The 17,227-nt window shown below is 50.9% G+C and overlaps 1 protein-coding gene across 1 annotated transcript in view; it reads right to left on the bottom strand.

Annotated features, from left to right (window-relative positions):
* The window catches only part of IGFBP2 (insulin like growth factor binding protein 2), a 295,532-nt gene extending 285,023 nt beyond the window's left edge, over positions 1 to 10,509 (bottom strand). Inside the window, exon 1 of the mRNA XM_085649966.1 lies at positions 9,752 to 10,509. Coding sequence (XP_085506092.1) covers positions 9,752 to 10,109 — 358 coding nt within the window. The 5' untranslated portion in view covers positions 10,110 to 10,509. The remainder of the gene's footprint in view (positions 1 to 9,751) is intronic.
* Positions 10,510 to 17,227: the final 6,718 nt, after the last annotated feature.

The raw sequence follows: 17,227 nt of genomic DNA, 5'->3' as shown, positions 1-17,227 counted from the left end.
TTGGCCCCTAGAGGACCTCTGGATTGAAGAGGAATTAATTCCCTTACTTAAAACGAGCCACAGGGCGTGTTTGCACAGTATCACTTCAGGCCCCGCCCCCTACCTTCACCACTGTGCAAACGCGCCCCGTGGCGCGTTTTAAGTTGTGGGATTAAGTCCCCTTGAATCCTGAGGTCCCCTGGCGGCCAACTAGGCCACCAGGTACCTCCAGTAAGCGCCATGGAGCTGCGTTGCAGAGAGGTGTAAAAAGGGGCGTGGCCTCATTACACCTCTCTGCAACGCAGCCCCCTGGCACATACTGGAGGTTCCTGGTGGGCTAGTTGGCCCCCAGGGACCCCCAGTATTCAAGGGGAATTAGTTCCCCGTCTGCAAACGCGCCGGGGGGCGCGTTTGCAGAGTGGTGTAAGGAGGGGGCGTGGCCTCCGGCCCGATCCCGTTTATTTTTTGTCTTCTTTTTTTTAGAAGGGGGGCTGTGTAGCCCCCCCTTCTTTTTCTAATTTTTTGGCCCTGGGGACCCCATCCCCAGGGCCTGCCCCCAATTTTTATTTATAAAAAAAAAAATCAGGAAGGGCGCCGCGTGGCCCCCCTCCCGAGGCCATAATTTGCCCCGGGGACCCCATCTCCCGGGGCATGGGCCTTTTTTTTCAAAAAATTAAATTTTTTATGGAGGGGGCTGCGTAGCCCCCCTCCTCTGGCCACTTTAAGGCCCCGGGGACTCCATCAATTTTTTTTTAATGGTGGAGTGGGGCCACGTGGACCCCCTCCCAGGCGACTTATGGCCCCGGGGACCCCATCCCCCAGGGCCTGGCCTCCGTTGGGGACCGTGGGGGAGTCCCCAATCCCCCCACAGTCCCAGCCGGCTACCCGCTTCCTGCGGGAGCCGGCATTGCTTTTCCACATGGGGAGCAGCTAACATGCTGCTCCCCATGTGGAAAAGCAATCAGCTTTGCTTCATTGAAGCGAGAGCAGGTTTCCCTGATCTTGCTTCAATGAAGCAAAGCAGTTTGCAATGACGAGGCAGGAGCTGCGAGGCTCCCGCCCTGTCATTGCAAACTACAGTGTCCCGGGGGTGGGCACCCCGGGACACTGCAGGAGCCAGCCCTAGGGGGTGGCGGTCCCCAGGGCCTATATAAGGCTCCAGGAGGGGGGCTGCGTGGCCCCCCTCCCACATTGACAAGTTGCCCCGGGGGTGGTGGTCCCCGGGGCTGGGGGGGCCTGAGAGCCCCCCCACCCCAAAATATTTCAAGCCCCGGGGATGGTGGTCCCCGGGGCTGGGGGGGCTGAGAGCCCCCCCACCCATGTTGAAGAAGCCCGGGGGGTGGCGGTCCCCTCGGCTGCGGGGGGCCGTGAGCCCCCCGCATATACTATCTTCGAGCCCCGGGGGTGGAGGTCCCCGGGGCAGTGTGGGGAGGATTGGGACCCACCCACACACTTTTTTTTAAATTATGCCCCCGGGATTTGGCCCCCAGGGGCAAATTAGCATATTCAGCGCGGGAGCCGCACTGATTTTTTTGTTTGTTTTTTTCGGCCGAAATTCGCGCTGGGTGCGTGAATCTCGGCGATTTTTTTTAAATTCTTTTTTTGGCCCTGGGGGTCCTTGTGGGACCCCCTGATCAGGCCTAGGGGGTCAGGGTGTTTCTGCCCCCTTTTTGCGTTTTTCACTTCCTTATTTGGAGTGTTGACGGCCAATTAGAATACAGCTCGTGCACGGCAGGGTGCGCGCTGGGTGCCCATAGGGTGCGCGGATCCTCCGAGGCCATAGATATATATGTACTTTTAACTCTAATTTTCTCAGGAACTACTGAACGGATTTACACCATTTAAGCAAAAGGCACGAATCTGAACTGAGGACTACCTCTTTGCCAAATTTGGTGTAATTCCGTTCAGCAGTTCGGGCTGTAGCTGCGGCTAAAGGTCCTGTGGGAAAATGCATGGGGAAAACCTGTTTTGTGACCTCCCTTTTTTCTCGGCCCCCGCTTGACGAATCACCGTGTAATATTCAGGCTAGGAGCGGCCCGGAGCTGGCCAAAAGTTTGGAAAATTTCGCGAAGATTCGTCAATCGGCGCCAACGTTATTCCAAATAGAATGTTGCGGATTTCCTATGGAAAATAGGTCCTAACTATATCTACCTACTGGCGACCGCCAGTATGTAATATAGTATGTATATATATATTTTTTCATAGCATGTATATGTGTAATTATGTATTGAAACTCTGTACAAACTTGTCAATATTTAGATCCTCAATACTTTGGCTGCGATATTAAGGTAGCAAAATATTCACTACTTGTTATTCGGGACCCATATCCGTGGGTGATTGCTCCCCTTTTTTTAGGTCTCGCACAGGCAGCGCATGCGCTGCCTCTCTGAGGCATTAAGTAATTAGTAATACCAGCGAAACTCCACCCATTGCATTTATTTTTGTTTTTTCGCTTGCCATTGGTCCAATCTGGCATTGCTTTTCTTACCTTGCTCATTGTTGGCTAGTGGTCTCATCCGTCACTTCCGTTTTCTTTTGTTTCTGCAGGAAGCAGCATCGACCACAGTAGACGTACACTGCAGTGCGATATCTTTTGATGTAGGGACTACTTTGTTGTTTTGTAGGTCTCGCATAGGGATCAACGAGAGCCGCGTAGACATCTGCTGCCCCGAGTGCGCTGAGCGCATGCAGCCCCCACCACGTCCGAGCCGCAGCCCCCAGGCCCTCTGTTACTGCCCTGTCTGCACCGCTCGCAATGCTTTCCCCCCTCCCGCTGTCCGTGCTCTCTTGCTCTCCCCTGGATCCGCAAATGCTTTCACTTTTGCGCGGCTGGGTAACTGTGTAACTGAACCCCGTGTGTGACAAAACCGAATCAATTAACTGCAAACACGAATCAGTTAAAAGTGACCGAAGGGAATCCTTTATTAAATCACAAATTAAGGAGTGATCCGCACTGGCAGCCACGCAGTCCCGGTGAAGTGCTTTTTTAAAGATTGCTGCTCTACCTAGAAATGCTCAAATGTTAATGAATGCGGAGCCGATTTTACAAGCGCCATTATTTGCTTTTATTTGCGAGCGCTGCGCTTTTTTCCTGATTGCTGTTCCACCTAAAAATGCTCAAATATAAATCAATGCGGCGCCGATTTTACAACAAGCGCCATGCTTTAATGTTATTTGCAGCCTGACCCCGTCACAACACTAGAGCCCGCCCCCACCTCCACCTTTCGCTCCGAGGTTGCTACTCGCAGTTCCCTCCCATTTGAAATAACAGCAGCAACTGCATACGTGAGCGCCTTGTTAGAGAGGAAACCTTTAAGGGGACATGCTAAACATTTAAAAATGTATGTGTGGGAACTATTCGAGATACATTGTCGTGTCTGAAGATGATGTGCAGTGCGCACTGAACTCTTTTTGCTGTGTACATCTTCCCCTTTCTGATAATTGCTGAGCCCAGCACAGCTCATCCCTCATGTTTGTCAATAATGCTCCTGCCAGTGAGAGAATGTGGAAGGAAAATGGTCATGAGCGTGGGAAATTTTCACCTGGGCTCAAATACACACCCGCAAACGTTCTCTGGCGTCCGGAGATGCTCGATAGTCTCCCAAACAATTCGCACCAGAGGGGCAGGAGACAGGGGTCCAATTATGCCGACCGGGCTCCCACTCTGTTCTCACCAGTGTCTGGAGTGAAATGACCATTCCCTCACAATAGATAGATGGCAAAAATGTCTGTCGTGCTCTCGCCCGTTACCACCAGAGGCTCGTGAGTCCGATGACGCTGACCAGGCTAGTCCCGCATCTCTCGTCAGAGGCCTGTGACTCGGCAGTTGTCAGAGTGGTAGAGATGCAGAAAATGGTGCCTGATGTCAACAAGCAACTTCCTCCAGCAAGACACGCACATGTGCTTATGCATGGTCCATCAGGTAGGCAAAACAGATAACAGCAGACAAAAGCCATTATTTGTTTTGTTTTGATAACCTCCCCTCAAGCAGTAAATTTGGCATCTCGTCGGAAGGCCTTCCATCATTATCTGCGTCGCCATCTTTTGTCAATCTGGGATCAGCACCCAGACACTAAGCAATGCGATCTTTTCACCACATACTGTTACACTTTAGACTCCCTTGAAAAATCCCAGCCAGTTGTCTACTTTCTGTCTCTGGTTCTTTTACTTTAAGGTTGGAAATACAAACACTTTACAGGCGAAGTTTTACCTGCAAAGCGACTCTTAAATTCAACAAAGTGTAGAATATGTTGCCAATGTGCCCATAATATTTTTAGCCGATTGGAGCGCGCATTTTCAATGTATTTACCGTGCTTTGTACTGTTTAACAGTGCGGTGCTGGTAAATATATGAATCACACGTGGGGCACATCCCTTGTTCAAGCCACGCATTTGCAATGCAATAGGTCTCGCAATTTCGAGAGTTTAAGCTATTGGCATTGTAAATGACAATGCCTTTTATTTATCAGTTTTAAAAGCACCACATAAATAAAATACATTGTCATTTGCAATGCCAATATCTCAAACTCTCATAAATGCGAGACCTAATGCATTGCAAATGCTTGTTCTCTTTATACACTGCCAACTGCTTACGCAATTTTTCTTAGCTTAAGCCCTAAACCTCCAATTCTCCCCCTTCCCCCCACTAACTGTACTGCTACCCATCCCACTGTGCATGGGGTTTTTTCTCTGTCATTATTTTTATGAGTCCTGGCAGCTGCCGAGTGCTGCTGGGCCACTCACGTCCGTTATCCAGTTCCCTGCACACTTTTATTTTCTTTATTTACCATTTTAATTTACTAGTCTGATATGACCACCCACCATGCTAAAACGATGAATAAAGACATGCTTGCCATGCTTCAAGACACCTATGTGCATGTGCAGCTTCAATGCATGCATTCACATCCTGACAACAAGCATTGGCGAAGTCAATTGCTCATCCATTTAAAGCTGAGGACTATTGGCATTTCCAATGCTTGTTTTGCCTGCCTTCCCACTGGCTCCATTGGTTCCCTTCTATCTTTAGCCACATTTTCATCTGCTGGATGCATGCATATAGGCGTGCTATTAGGTTGAGAGCAAGAGAACTGAACATAGGCAGAAGCGCTGGGATATTATTGAAACTCATTTACAAAAAGGTAGAATATGCAAAGGGGTAGCTAAGACTGAATTGAGATGCTGGGGGAGATTTACTAAGCCTTCATGCAAGGCAGTACAGCAACAAAGATTGCTGCACTGTGTTCCGTGGAAGGGAGTGAGGAGAACTGTGATACAGTTTCCCTTTCCACTTGCACAGGCACACTGTTTGCTGCCATGGGCCACCACACACACTCTTGCACCATAGTGCCACAGGTCTCACGAGCTCCCTCCTTATACCTGAGGTGTCATAAGCTCCCTCCTTCCACATGTGTCACAGGCTCCCTCCTTCCACAACTGTCACAAGCTCTCTCCTTCCACAGGTGTCACAAGCTCCCTCCTTATACCTCAGGTGTCTCAAGCTCCCTACAACCACAGGTGTCACAAGCTCCCTTTTTCGACAGGTGTCACAAGATCCCTCCTTCAACAGGTGTAACAAGCTCCCTCCTTCCACCGGTGTCACAAGCTCTCCCCATCCACAGGTGTCACAAGCTCCCTCCTTCCACAAGTGTCACAAGCTCCCTCCTTCCACAGGTGTCATAAGCTCTATCTATCCACAGGTGTCACAATATCCCTCTTTAGACCTTAGATGTTTCGATGCCCTCCTTCCACAGGTGTCACAACATCCCCCCTTTCGGCAGGTGGCCATTTTCTTCCCTTTCCTCAATTTTTCCCATGCTCCCTATCACAGGTCGCACCAGACCACCCTCCAGCAAGTGGCTACATGTTCACCTCTTTACTTCAGGTGTTCCATACCCTCCTTCCACAAGTGTCACAAGCTCCCTACAACCACAGGTGTCACAAGCTCCCTTCTTCTACAGGTTTCACAAGATTCATCCATCCACAGGTGTAACAAGCTCCCTCCTTCCACAGGTGTCACAAGCTCTCTCCATCCACAGGTGTCACAAGCTCCCTCTTTAGACCTTAGATGTGTCCATGGCCTCCTTCCACAGGTGTCACAGCATCCTCCCTTTTGGCAGGTGGCCATTTTCCTCCCTTCCCTCAATTGTTCCCATGCCCCCTTCCACAGATTGCACCAGCCCACCCTCCAACAAGTGGCTACATGTTCACCTCTTTACGCTTTACTTCAGGTATTCTATACCCTCCTTCCACAGCTGTCACAAGCTCCCTCCTTCAACAGGTGTCACAAACTCCCTTCTCCCACAGGTGCCACATGCTCCCCCCTTCTACAGGTGTCACAAGCTCCCTCCTTCCACAGGTGTCACAAGCTCCATCCTTCCACAGGTGACACAATCTCCATCTTTATACCTCAGGTGTCACAAGCTCCCTCCTTACATAGATGTCACAAGCTCCCTCTTTATACCTCGGGTGTCACAAGCTCCCTCCATACACATGTGTCACACGCTCCCTCCTTCCACATGTGTCACAAGCTCCCGCTTTAGACCTCAGATGTTTCCGTGCCCTTCTTCCACAGGTGTCTCAAGCTTCCTACTTCCACAGGTGTCAAAAGCTCCCTCCTTCACAGGTGTCACGAGATCCCTCTTTATACCTCAGGTGTCATAAGCTCCCTCTTTACGGAGGTGTCACACGCTCCCTCTTTATACCTCAGGTGTCACAAGTTCCCTCCTTTCACAGGTGTCTTAAGCTCCCTCCATCCACGTGTCGCAAGCTCCCTCTTTAGACCTCAGATGTATCCATGTCCTCCTTCTACAGGTGTCACAAGCTCCCTCCTTCCACGGGTGTCACAAGCTCCCTCCTTCCACAGGTGTCACAAGCTTCCTCCTTACACAGGTGTCAAAAGTTCCCTCTTTATACCCCAGGTGTCACAAGATCCCTACTTCCACAGATGTCACAAGCTCCCTCTTTATACCTCAGGTGTCACAAGCTCCCTCCTTACAAAGGTGTCATAAGCATACTCCATCCACATGTGTCACATGCTCCCTCCTTCCACATGTGTCACAAGCTCCCTCTTTAGATCTCAGATGTTTCCATGCCCTTCTTCCACAGGTGTCACAAGCTCCCTCCTTCCACAGGTGTCACAAGCTACCTCCTTCCACAGGTGTCACAAGCTTGCTACTCCCACAGGTGTCACAAGCTCTCTCCGTCACAGGTGTCACAAGCTCCCTCCTTCCACAGGTGTCACAAGCTCCCTCCTTCCACAGCTGTCACAAGCTCACTCCTTCCACAAGTGTCACAAGCTCACTCTTTCCACAGGTGTCATACGCTCCCTCTATCCATAGATGCCACAAGCTCCCTCCTTCCACATGTGTCACAAGGTCCCTCTTTAGACCTCGATTGTTTCCATGCCCTCCTTCCACAGGTGTCACAAAATCCCCCCTTTCACCAGGTGGCCATGTTCCTCCCTTCCCTCAAGTATTCCCATGCCCCTTCAACAGGTCCCACCAGACTCCCCCCCCCCTCCACCAAGGGGCTACATGTTCACCTTTTTACTTCAGGTGTTCCAAGCCCTCCTTCCACAGGTGTCATAAGCTCCCTCCTTTCACAGGTGTCACAAGCTCCCTACATCCACAAGTGTTACAAGCTCCCTCCTACCACAAATGTCACAAGCTCCCTCCTTCTACAGCTGTCACAAGCTCCCTATATCCACAGGTGTCACAAGCTCCCTCCTTCCATAAGTGTCACAAGCTCCCTCTTTATACCTCAGGTGTCCCAAGCTCTCTCCTTAGACAGGTGTCACTAGCTCACTCTTCATAACACAGGTGTTACAAGCTCCCTCCTTTCACAGGTGTCATAAGCTCCCTACATCCACATGTGTCATACGCTCCCTCCTTCCTCGTGTCACAAGCTCCCTCTTTAGACCTCAGATGTTCCATGCCCTCCTTCCACAGGTGACAAAGCTCCCTCCTTCCACAGGTGTCACAAGCTCCCTCTTTATACCTCAGGTGTCACAAGCTCCCTCTTTCAACAGGTGTCATAAGCTCCCTCCATCCACATGTGTCACATGCTCCATCCTTCCACAGGTGTCACAAGCTCGCTCCTTCCACAGGTGTCACAAGCTCCCTCCTTCCACAGGTGTCACAAGCTCCCTCCTTCCACAGGTGTCACAAACTTCCACTTTATACCTCAGGTGTTTCATGCCCTCCTTCCACAGGTGTCACACGCTCCCTTTTTCCACAGGTGTTACAAACTCCCTCTCCATACCTCAGGTGTTCCATGCCCTCCTTTCACAGGTGTCACAAGCTCCTTCCTTACACAGGTGTCACAAGCTCCCTCCTTCCACAGGTGTCACAAATTTCCACTTTATGCCTTAGGTGTTCCATGCCCTCCTTCCACAGGTGTCACACGCTCCCTCCTTCCACAGGTGTTACAAGCTCACTCCTTACACAGGAATCACAAGCTCCCTCCTTCAACAGGTGACACAAACTTCCACTTTATACCTCAGGTGTTCCATGCCCTCCTTCCACAGGTGTCACACGATCCCTCCTTCCTCAGGTGTCACAAGCTCCCTCCTTCCACAGGTGTTACAAGCTCACTCCTTACACAGGAATTACAAGCTCCCTCCTTCCACAGGTGTCACAAATATCCACTTTATACCTCAGGTGTTCCATGCCCTCCTTCCACAGGTGTCGCACGCTCCCTCCTTCCTCAGGTGTCACAAGCTCCCTCCTTCCTCAGGTGTCACAAGCTCCCTCCTTCCACAAGTGTCACAAGCTTCCACTTTATACCTCAGGTGTTCCATGCCTTCCCTTCCCACAAGTCTTCCCATGCTCCCCTCCACAGGTCGCCCCAGTCCTCCCTCTCTCCACAGAGGGGCTACATGTTCACCTCTTTGTTTCTGGTGTTTCATGCCCTCCTTCTTCGGGTGCGGGGGGCACAAGCCCCCCCCCTTCCTTCAGGTGTCTGTGTGCTTCCCTTGCCGTGGGTGTTGAATGCCTCTTTTCAAGGGTGGCATCTTACCCCTTCCCCTGAGCTGCAATGCATATCATTCCTTCCGGTGTTCCATGCTCTCCTGTCCATGTGGCACCATGCCCCGTTCTCGCTGAATGACCAGGTTTCCCTTAGGTGTCACCGTGACCCCCTCCCTACAGTGCCCCCTCTCCTGTGTGATTCCACAGCCCGCAACACATCAGGGGGCAGAAGCTCCGGTGCCCATCTGCCCCACCTCCCCCTCTTATGTCTCTTGTGTTTTCGCTCCCGCCTTCCCCAGAGAGCACCATACCTCATGCCCAGGGCCACTGGAATTATGCGACCGCAGCGATTTTCATATAATTATGAATGTGCTGCATTTGTCACATAATCCATCTTCTGCCCCATAATCAGCAGATTTTAACAAAAAATTGGTTCTAGCTCAAACGGTTCAAAAGTTACTAAAAATGCTATGACGCGTGCTGCCCCGTAGTGGAAAGTCCTTAGCAAAACTGGACTGGTCACCTTTCTATTGCTTAATGCTATGCTTGGGTGTTAAACTGGTACTAATGAGGTTCAACTAATGCTCAGAAAGTGTTACCAAGTTTACAAATAATGAATTAATGAAGCAATACTATCATAAAATGTGCCACATTATCCCGCATCATTTACCTTTTTTTTGCTGCCTAATTTACTCAACCCTGCCGCATAATTTGGCCATCTCCTGCCGCATAATTCCAGTGGCCGGCCCTGCATGTGATTCCGCACTCCCTCCCCCAACCCCTCGTTGACCCGTGACCCTTCCTTACCTGTGGCTCGTTCCTGGCTCGCCCCGAGCTCGTTCTTCCTTCGGATGCAGACACCCTGGCCCTGCATCAGCGCTTCCAGGGGCAGTTCGGAGCCCGGGGTGGGGTAGCAGCGGAGGCCGGGGGCGCAGCGTGGGGTGTAGACGCCGCAGGATTCCCCCTCCTGGCGCGCGCACACTGGGCAGCAGCCGCAGCCCGACTCCTTCACCAGCTCGGCGCAGGCCCCCGAGGGGGTGGTGGGGCGCACGGGGGGGCAGGCCGCCAGGCGATCCGGGGTGCAGGGCGGGCAGCGGAACAGGATGTCCCCCAGGGCTGGGAGCCAGAGACCGGCCAGTAGCACCAGCAAGGACCCGCGGGCCATGGCGGAGGCAGGTAGACGGGGGGCAGGTGGAGGCAGAGTAGGTGCGGGCAAGGAAGGTTCACGGGGCGGTGCGCACAGCCGCAAACACAACAGGCACTGTCCGTGCAGGTACCGCAAGCAGCAGCAGCCACCAGGGCAGCGGGAGGCAGGACAGGAACAAAGCAGAGGGCGTCTCAAACGGGGCGGGTACGGGCAGCAAGTCAGAGCAGTCACCCCGAGGCAGGGCAGGCGCACCTGAAGCAGGAGCAGGGGGGCACCAGCCAAGATAGCTTCTGGCCAGGAACCCCTCGACGCAGGCAGGAAAGGTGACCCGGGATTACAGTAGTAATCACAGCGGGTGCACCTGAGACAGGCGCTGCAACTAGTTATCTGGACTGGCACGCCTGGCACAGGAAGCTCTGGAGAAGCTCCAGCTGGCGGCACTCAGGTGCCCCTGGGGCAGGTCCAGGCTGCAGGCAGGGGTCGAGCAGCCCTGGGCACCTACACCAAGCTCCAGGCACCGAAGACACCCCTGGGAGGGTTCAGGTTGCAGCAGTCAGGGGCAGATGAACTCTTCAGCAGTCAGGCCAGGCACACCTGTGGCGGGTACAGGTTGCAGCAGTCAGGGGCAGATGAACTCAGCAGCAGTCAGGCCAGGCACACCTGTGGCGGGTACAGGCTGCAGCAGTCAGGTCAGGCAGTCCTGGGCAGTCAGAATGTGGCTCGGGCGGTATAGGTCACAGGCAGTCAGCTCAGGCGCGTCTGAGGCAGATACACTCAGCAGCAGTCAGCGCGCGTCTGAGACAGATGCACTCTGCAAGTCTGCAGCAGTCAGTTTAGGGACACTGCGGGCACCTCTGCGGGCTAGAGCAGGCAGTAGCAGTGGTTGCTGCTGCTCTCAGCCTTTCCTGGGGGGCCTGGCTCCCTCTCCCAGCCCTCCCTCGCTGTATGTGCCTCCTCCTCCTCGCTCAACGGCTGTGCCTGCTGAAGCCTGGACTGGCGGTAATAAAGCCGCCCGCTCCTCCTGTGCGGGGAGGGGGGTCGGTTCAGCACACCACAGGGTAAACTTTGCATTATTTCACCTTGCGTGACTGAGAGAAGGCCTTAGGCGCATCCAAGAGCCATGAGCAGGTCACCCCGAGAGGGATCTTGGGGCTGCTGCTTAATCTGGGGTGCGCCCTGTACCTGGTGACATTAGGGTGCTTCAGAGGCGCAGCCAGCGGCTCTTCTGTACCCAAGAGCCAGCAGCAGGTCAACCCCTAGAGGGGTCTTGGGGCCGCTGCTGAATCTGGGGGTGCGCCCTGTACCTGGGGACATTAGGGGGTTAATGTCTCCAGGACACAGACGCACCCGGTGGCTCTTCAGTACCCAAGAGCCAGGAGCAGGTCACTCCCGAGAGGGGCCGTGGGTCAGGTGTTGAATCTTGGGGTGCGCCCTGTCCCTTGGCGACATTAGATGCTCCTATCAGCAGAATTGAATAGAGGCGCACCCGACGGCTCTTCAGTACCCAAGAGCCAGGAGTAGGTCACCCCCGAGAGGGGTCTTGGGGCCGCTGCTGAATCTGGGGGTGCGCCCTGTACCTGGCGACATTAGGGGGTTAATGTCTCCAGGACACAGACGCACCCGGCGGCTCTTCTGTACTCAAGAGCCAGCAGCAGGGCAACCCCTAGAGGGGTCTTGGGGCCGCTGCTGAATCTGGGGGTACGCCCTGTACCTGGCGACATATGTCTCCAGGACACAGAGGCACCCGGTGGCTCTTCAGTACCCAAGAGCCAGGAGCAGGTCACCCCCGAGAGGGGCCGTGGGGCAGGTGTTGAATCTTGGGGTGCGCCCTGTCCCTTGGCGACATTAGATGCTATCAGCAGAATTGAATAGAGGCGCACCTGGCGGCTTTTCAGTACCCAAGAGCCAGGAGCAGGTCACCCCCGAGAGGGGTCTTGGGGCCGCTGCTGAATCTGGGGGTGCGCCCTGTACCTGGCGACATTAGGGGGTTCATGTCTCCAGGACAGAGGTGTACCCGACGGCTCTTCTGTACCCAAGAGCCACGAGCAGGTCACCCCACAGGCTTAGAGGGGCCTTGGGGTCGCTGCTGAATCTGGGGGTGCGCCCTGTACCTGGCGTCATTAGGGGGTTCATATCTCCAGGACAGAGGCGCACCCGGCGGCTCTTCAGTACCCAAGAGCCAGGAGCAGGTCACCCCCTAGAGAGGTCTTGGGGCCGCTGCTGAATCTGGGGGTGCGCCCTGTACCTGGCGACATTAGGGGGTTCATATCTCCAGGACAGAGGCGCACCCGGCGGCTCTTCAGTACCCAAGAGCCAGGAGCAGGTCACCCCCTAGAGAGGTCTTGGGGCCGCTGCTGAATCTGGGGGTGCGCCCTGTACCTGGCGACATTAGGGGGTTAATGTCTCCAGGACACAGACGCACCCGGCGGCTCTTCAGTACCCAAGAGCCAGGAGCAGGTCACTCCCTAGAGGGTCTTGGGCCCGCTGCTGAATCTGGGGGTGCGCCCTGTACCCGGCGACATTAGGGGGTTCATGTCTCCAGGACAGAGGTGCACCCGGCGGCTCTCCAGTACCCAAGAGCCAGGAGCAGGTCACCCCCGAGAGGGGTCTCGGGGCAGGTGCTGAATCAGGGGGTGCGCCCTGGCCTGTACCTGTCCACATTAGGGGTTATTATTGTGCAACCAACAGATGTATATGAGTTAGCATTCTATGCTTTCCCTGCCAGAGGGAAAACACTTTTGATAACAAAGGAGTAACATTTTGCGTTGCAGATGGAGGGACCGTTCAGTTGCACATACAATGAGCCACTATTGGTCACTTTCACAGCCTTTGAGCTTAGTCCATTTCAGCAGGTGACAAGTGGAGAACAGAAAAGGGGAGGAGACGGAACATGCCCCCTTTCACAAGCCAAATCATCGCCAGTGTTGTAAAGAAGGTGTCATAGGTGGGTGCCAAGAAAGTGACTCCAAACGGATACTAGTAATAGGCTTTATTGGTCCTCTCCACTGCTCTACAACCGTCACAGCTTGCTTGCCTCACAAGAACCTTCTCAAAAATTTAAGGCAAGTTTCACAACAAACTTTAGGAACATTCTAAAGTACACAAAGGAGAAGGGGAGGGGGAAGGTACCAAGTGGAAAGGATCTAAAGTACAACACATCTTCCCCCACAAAAATGAAAAGGAAAGAGGAATAACCAAAATTCCGAAGGAGGGTAGAGATGGAGAGAGAGAAGGACCAAGGACATGGGAAGAAAACGTCAAAAGAAGAACGACCAAAAAGGACTGAGAAATTCAAGTGTTCATCTCATAGTATTTATGCCAGGGGTCTCCAACGAGTAGCTCGGGAGCTACTGATAGCTCGCCAGTACCTTCAAAGTAGCTCTCAGAGGAGAAGTCAAGCCCAGTATCAATTTCAGAGTAGGTGCCTATTAAAGAAGGCAGCACTGATCATCTCAAGACGCTAAGAGTGACAGCCTGCCAAACTTATCACAGTAACTCATGCTAACACTCAAACACACACTGTGCAAGCTTATAGGACCTGCTACATGACAGTCTGTATCCAATCTCAATATAATTAAGCCACAAGGAGAATGACCATGTTACACTCCCTCCTTTATCAGTCACAACATGTGTGTGAACAGTGCACCATCAAAAAAAAGTATGGCAGCAGTAGCCTGAGCTGTAATCAGTGCTGAACCACCAAAGTGCGGAACTGCAGGGGTCAGAGTGAAAATGTGTCAGTTAGGTGCATGATCAGCTCAAGACCTGAGGAAAACAGTTTATGATCCAGACCAGAGAAAATTCAGAGATTCAGCAACATTTATGTGTGTGCCCATAATAAACACTATTGCTTCCTGAAACTATGCCTGGTGCCAAGAACCGCCAAATATATATGCTAGCCCCATCATGATAGTGTTATATTTGGCATAATTGTGTCCATTCTTGATATAATAGTGCCAATGGCATAATTATGGTCATCCTTGACTATTTTAGTATTTTTGGTCTAGTTGTGGTATGCTGGCAGCCATCACAGACCTACTCTGAGCATGACTGGCCTATATGTACCTATTCCTGGCGTATTAATGGTCATGACTGATATGTGGTCTTATCCCTGATCCTTCTGGTTTCCAGCCTTGGCACAACTGTGGCCCTAATTTAATTGTGGGCATTACTGGCATAATCCAGGCATCATTGGTGCTATGGTGAGCATCCATTATGATGTAATGAGGTAACCCACAATTGTCCATGGACCCGGGTAACGATTGGTATAGGAAACAATGGTCCTAGACTTCTTTAAAGCTACAATTCAGTTATGAAAAACATTCATTTGTCAAAGGGCATCCGGTACATTTAGAATTAGCATTGTATCATTAATGTACCACCATTTTCTTTACAATACAAACAAGTATATCCTCAAAAGACACAAAGGCACAAAATATCACTCCAATAGTGACTGTTTATTATTTAGTTACTTGTATATCAGATCACCATATTCAATGCTCCAAATAGAGAAAGAGGTTGCTCCACGGGGAGTGTGAAAAATGAAAGTGCTCGTGAGGCAGGACAGATATAAAGGAGGGGAATCCAAAAGGCACATTCAATAACCTATCAATTACACATTCTGGTATCCTTAGTAAAACAGGTTGTTGTTCATAGTGGCACCAGTTTTATAGATATGCCAGTCCCTTATGGATTTACAAATATTCATGTCATGATTTTCTGATGTTGCAGAACATTCATCTGTGAAAAGGCAGGCTGGGATGATATCAGGTATAGGCCCACTGGGGGAGAGTGTCGACATTTCGACCCTGGTGCAATGAGGGTAATTTATATCCTCTGCAGGCGGGTCTTCCTCAGGGGCTGTATCCTGACTGTACCTCACCCTAGGTTGCCTCCCCTCCCCCGTCCTGAGGAAGGCCCGTACCTGATATCATGCCAGCCCTGCCTTTTCACAGATGAATGTTCTCCGTGCGTCATCATAAAATCATGAAATGAATATTTGTAAATCCATAAGGGACAGGCCTATCTTTAAAACTGGTGCCACTATGAACCCCTACCAGTTTTACTAAGGATATCAGAATGTGTAATAGATTGGTTATTGAATTTGCCTTTTGGATTCCCCTCCTTTATATCTGTCCTACCTCACGAGCACTTTCCTTTTTCACACGCCCCTTGGGGCAACCTCTTTCTCTATTTGGAGCATTGAATATGGTGATCTGTTATAAAAGTAACTAAATAATAAACAGTCACTATTGGAGCGATATTTTGTGCCTTTGTGTCTTTTGAGGATATACTTGTTTGCATTGTAAAGAAAATGGTGGTACATTAATGATACAATGCTAATTCTAAACGTACCGGATGCCCTTTGACTAATGAATGATTTTCATAACTGAATTGTAGCTTTAAAGAAGTCTAGGACCATTGTTTCCTATACCAATGGTAAGCATCCATGGCATATGACTTTAATACCTGGGAATTCAAAGTAGTCTGTCCATATGAGGCATTTGTACATGGGAGAACATGATGATAATGACAAGCTGATGTTTTGAGACTGTGCATTTCTCAAAAACTGAAAACGGATATTTTAAAGGCAGTTTTAGTTTTCAAAAATGGGGTTTCTTCTGGAAAATTGAGTTTGTTTGCCCACATTGGAAAGTAGTATTAGATAGAAAAATGTGCATTTTCAGAAACTGGTGAATGATAATTCAAGCTGAGCTGGGGAGACGTACTGCTGTGCTTATGTCCTTTGTGCCACTGGGCATGTCAAGATTTGAATGTTACTTCATAAGTCAAGGGGAGGCATTTAATATTAAAGAACTTTTGCCCAGCATTTCTGGCGGTAACTGCACTTGGTATACTTGGGTGGTAACTACTGGAAATCTTGCTTTGGGTGGTCATAGTGTAGTCACTATTTTACAGGTATAAAATTTGCTAGTAGCTCAGGAAGACTTTCCTTGAGCAGAAGTAGTTTCACTACAGAAAAGGTTGGAGACCCCTGCTTTATGCCAAACTGGCACATTGGTTACCCTTCTCGCATTTGCCATTCTCCCATAGTGACAGGACTCCGTATCGCTTGAAGAACTCTCGCTGGAAGGCAAAGAACAAGGGTTGTGGCGAACCAGTCTGTCCATACTCCAACAGTGGCCATGTTAAGTTTTGTGGAAGCAATGCGTATGGGTTGAAAACATTTAGACTTGGAATCATTGCGCCCCCCCCTGGTTTCTTTACACACACCCAGTCACCAACATTCCACTCTTGACTTTTGGTGCTGTGTTTAACATTGTATTGGCTCTCATACTTAGCTTGTTGGAGTGCAATTTTGTCTTAAACCAAGGCTGATTCATGTACTATTCTGTCCCCTCCGCCCAGCCAAGCTGGAAAGAGTTTGGTACTGGTTTTCCTACCCTTGAGAGCTGAGAAGGGAGGGACACCAGTTACTGATCAGGGAGTGGTATGGTATGCTCGCAACATTTCCTGCAAGGTATTCTCCACTTCCAAGTGATTTACACAGGCCAACTGGATGCATTCTTAACCCTACGATTGATTGTCTCCACCAGCCCATTTGCGCGGGGACAGTACAAGGCTGTCTTAAGGTGAGTAATGTTGAGATGAGATAGGAAATCCACCATAGCAGAAGACGTACATTGTACTCTATTATCAGTTATGATAGTGGGAGGGATGCCTCCACAAGAAAATGAGTCCTTTAAAGATTTTATGATGTGCTCAGTGGTGATTTGATGAACCATCCTGGTAACCACCCAATGCGAATGGTAATCTACCATGACTAGAGCAAAACGGTTGGCCACCCCCGCACGATTGATAGGAGCAATGATGTCCAGAACAATCTTTTCCCATAGTTTGTCGGGAACAGCCACAGGGGAAATCGGGGCTTTATGGACAATCTTGGCTTTGTCACTGTTGGCACAGACTAAGCAATCTTTTCCCTTAGCCTCGACCATGGCATCTATGAGGGGAAACCAAAAACGTTCCCTACCACGAGACTTGGTGAGGCTCCTACCCAAATAACCTTCATGGGCAAGATCAATAACAAAGTACCTCAACTTCATAGGGGGTATGATCTTTTCATTTGTGAGGACCAAGTTATTATTTTCATTAATTTCATGCCTCACCTCCCA

Source organism: Triturus cristatus, chromosome 3_2, assembly GCF_964204655.1.
Source record: "Triturus cristatus chromosome 3_2, aTriCri1.1, whole genome shotgun sequence".
NCBI classification, from domain to species: Eukaryota; Metazoa; Chordata; class Amphibia; order Caudata; family Salamandridae; genus Triturus; species Triturus cristatus.
Note: the sequence above shows the minus strand (reverse complement) of the source record. Positions and strands in the feature narration are given on the sequence as shown.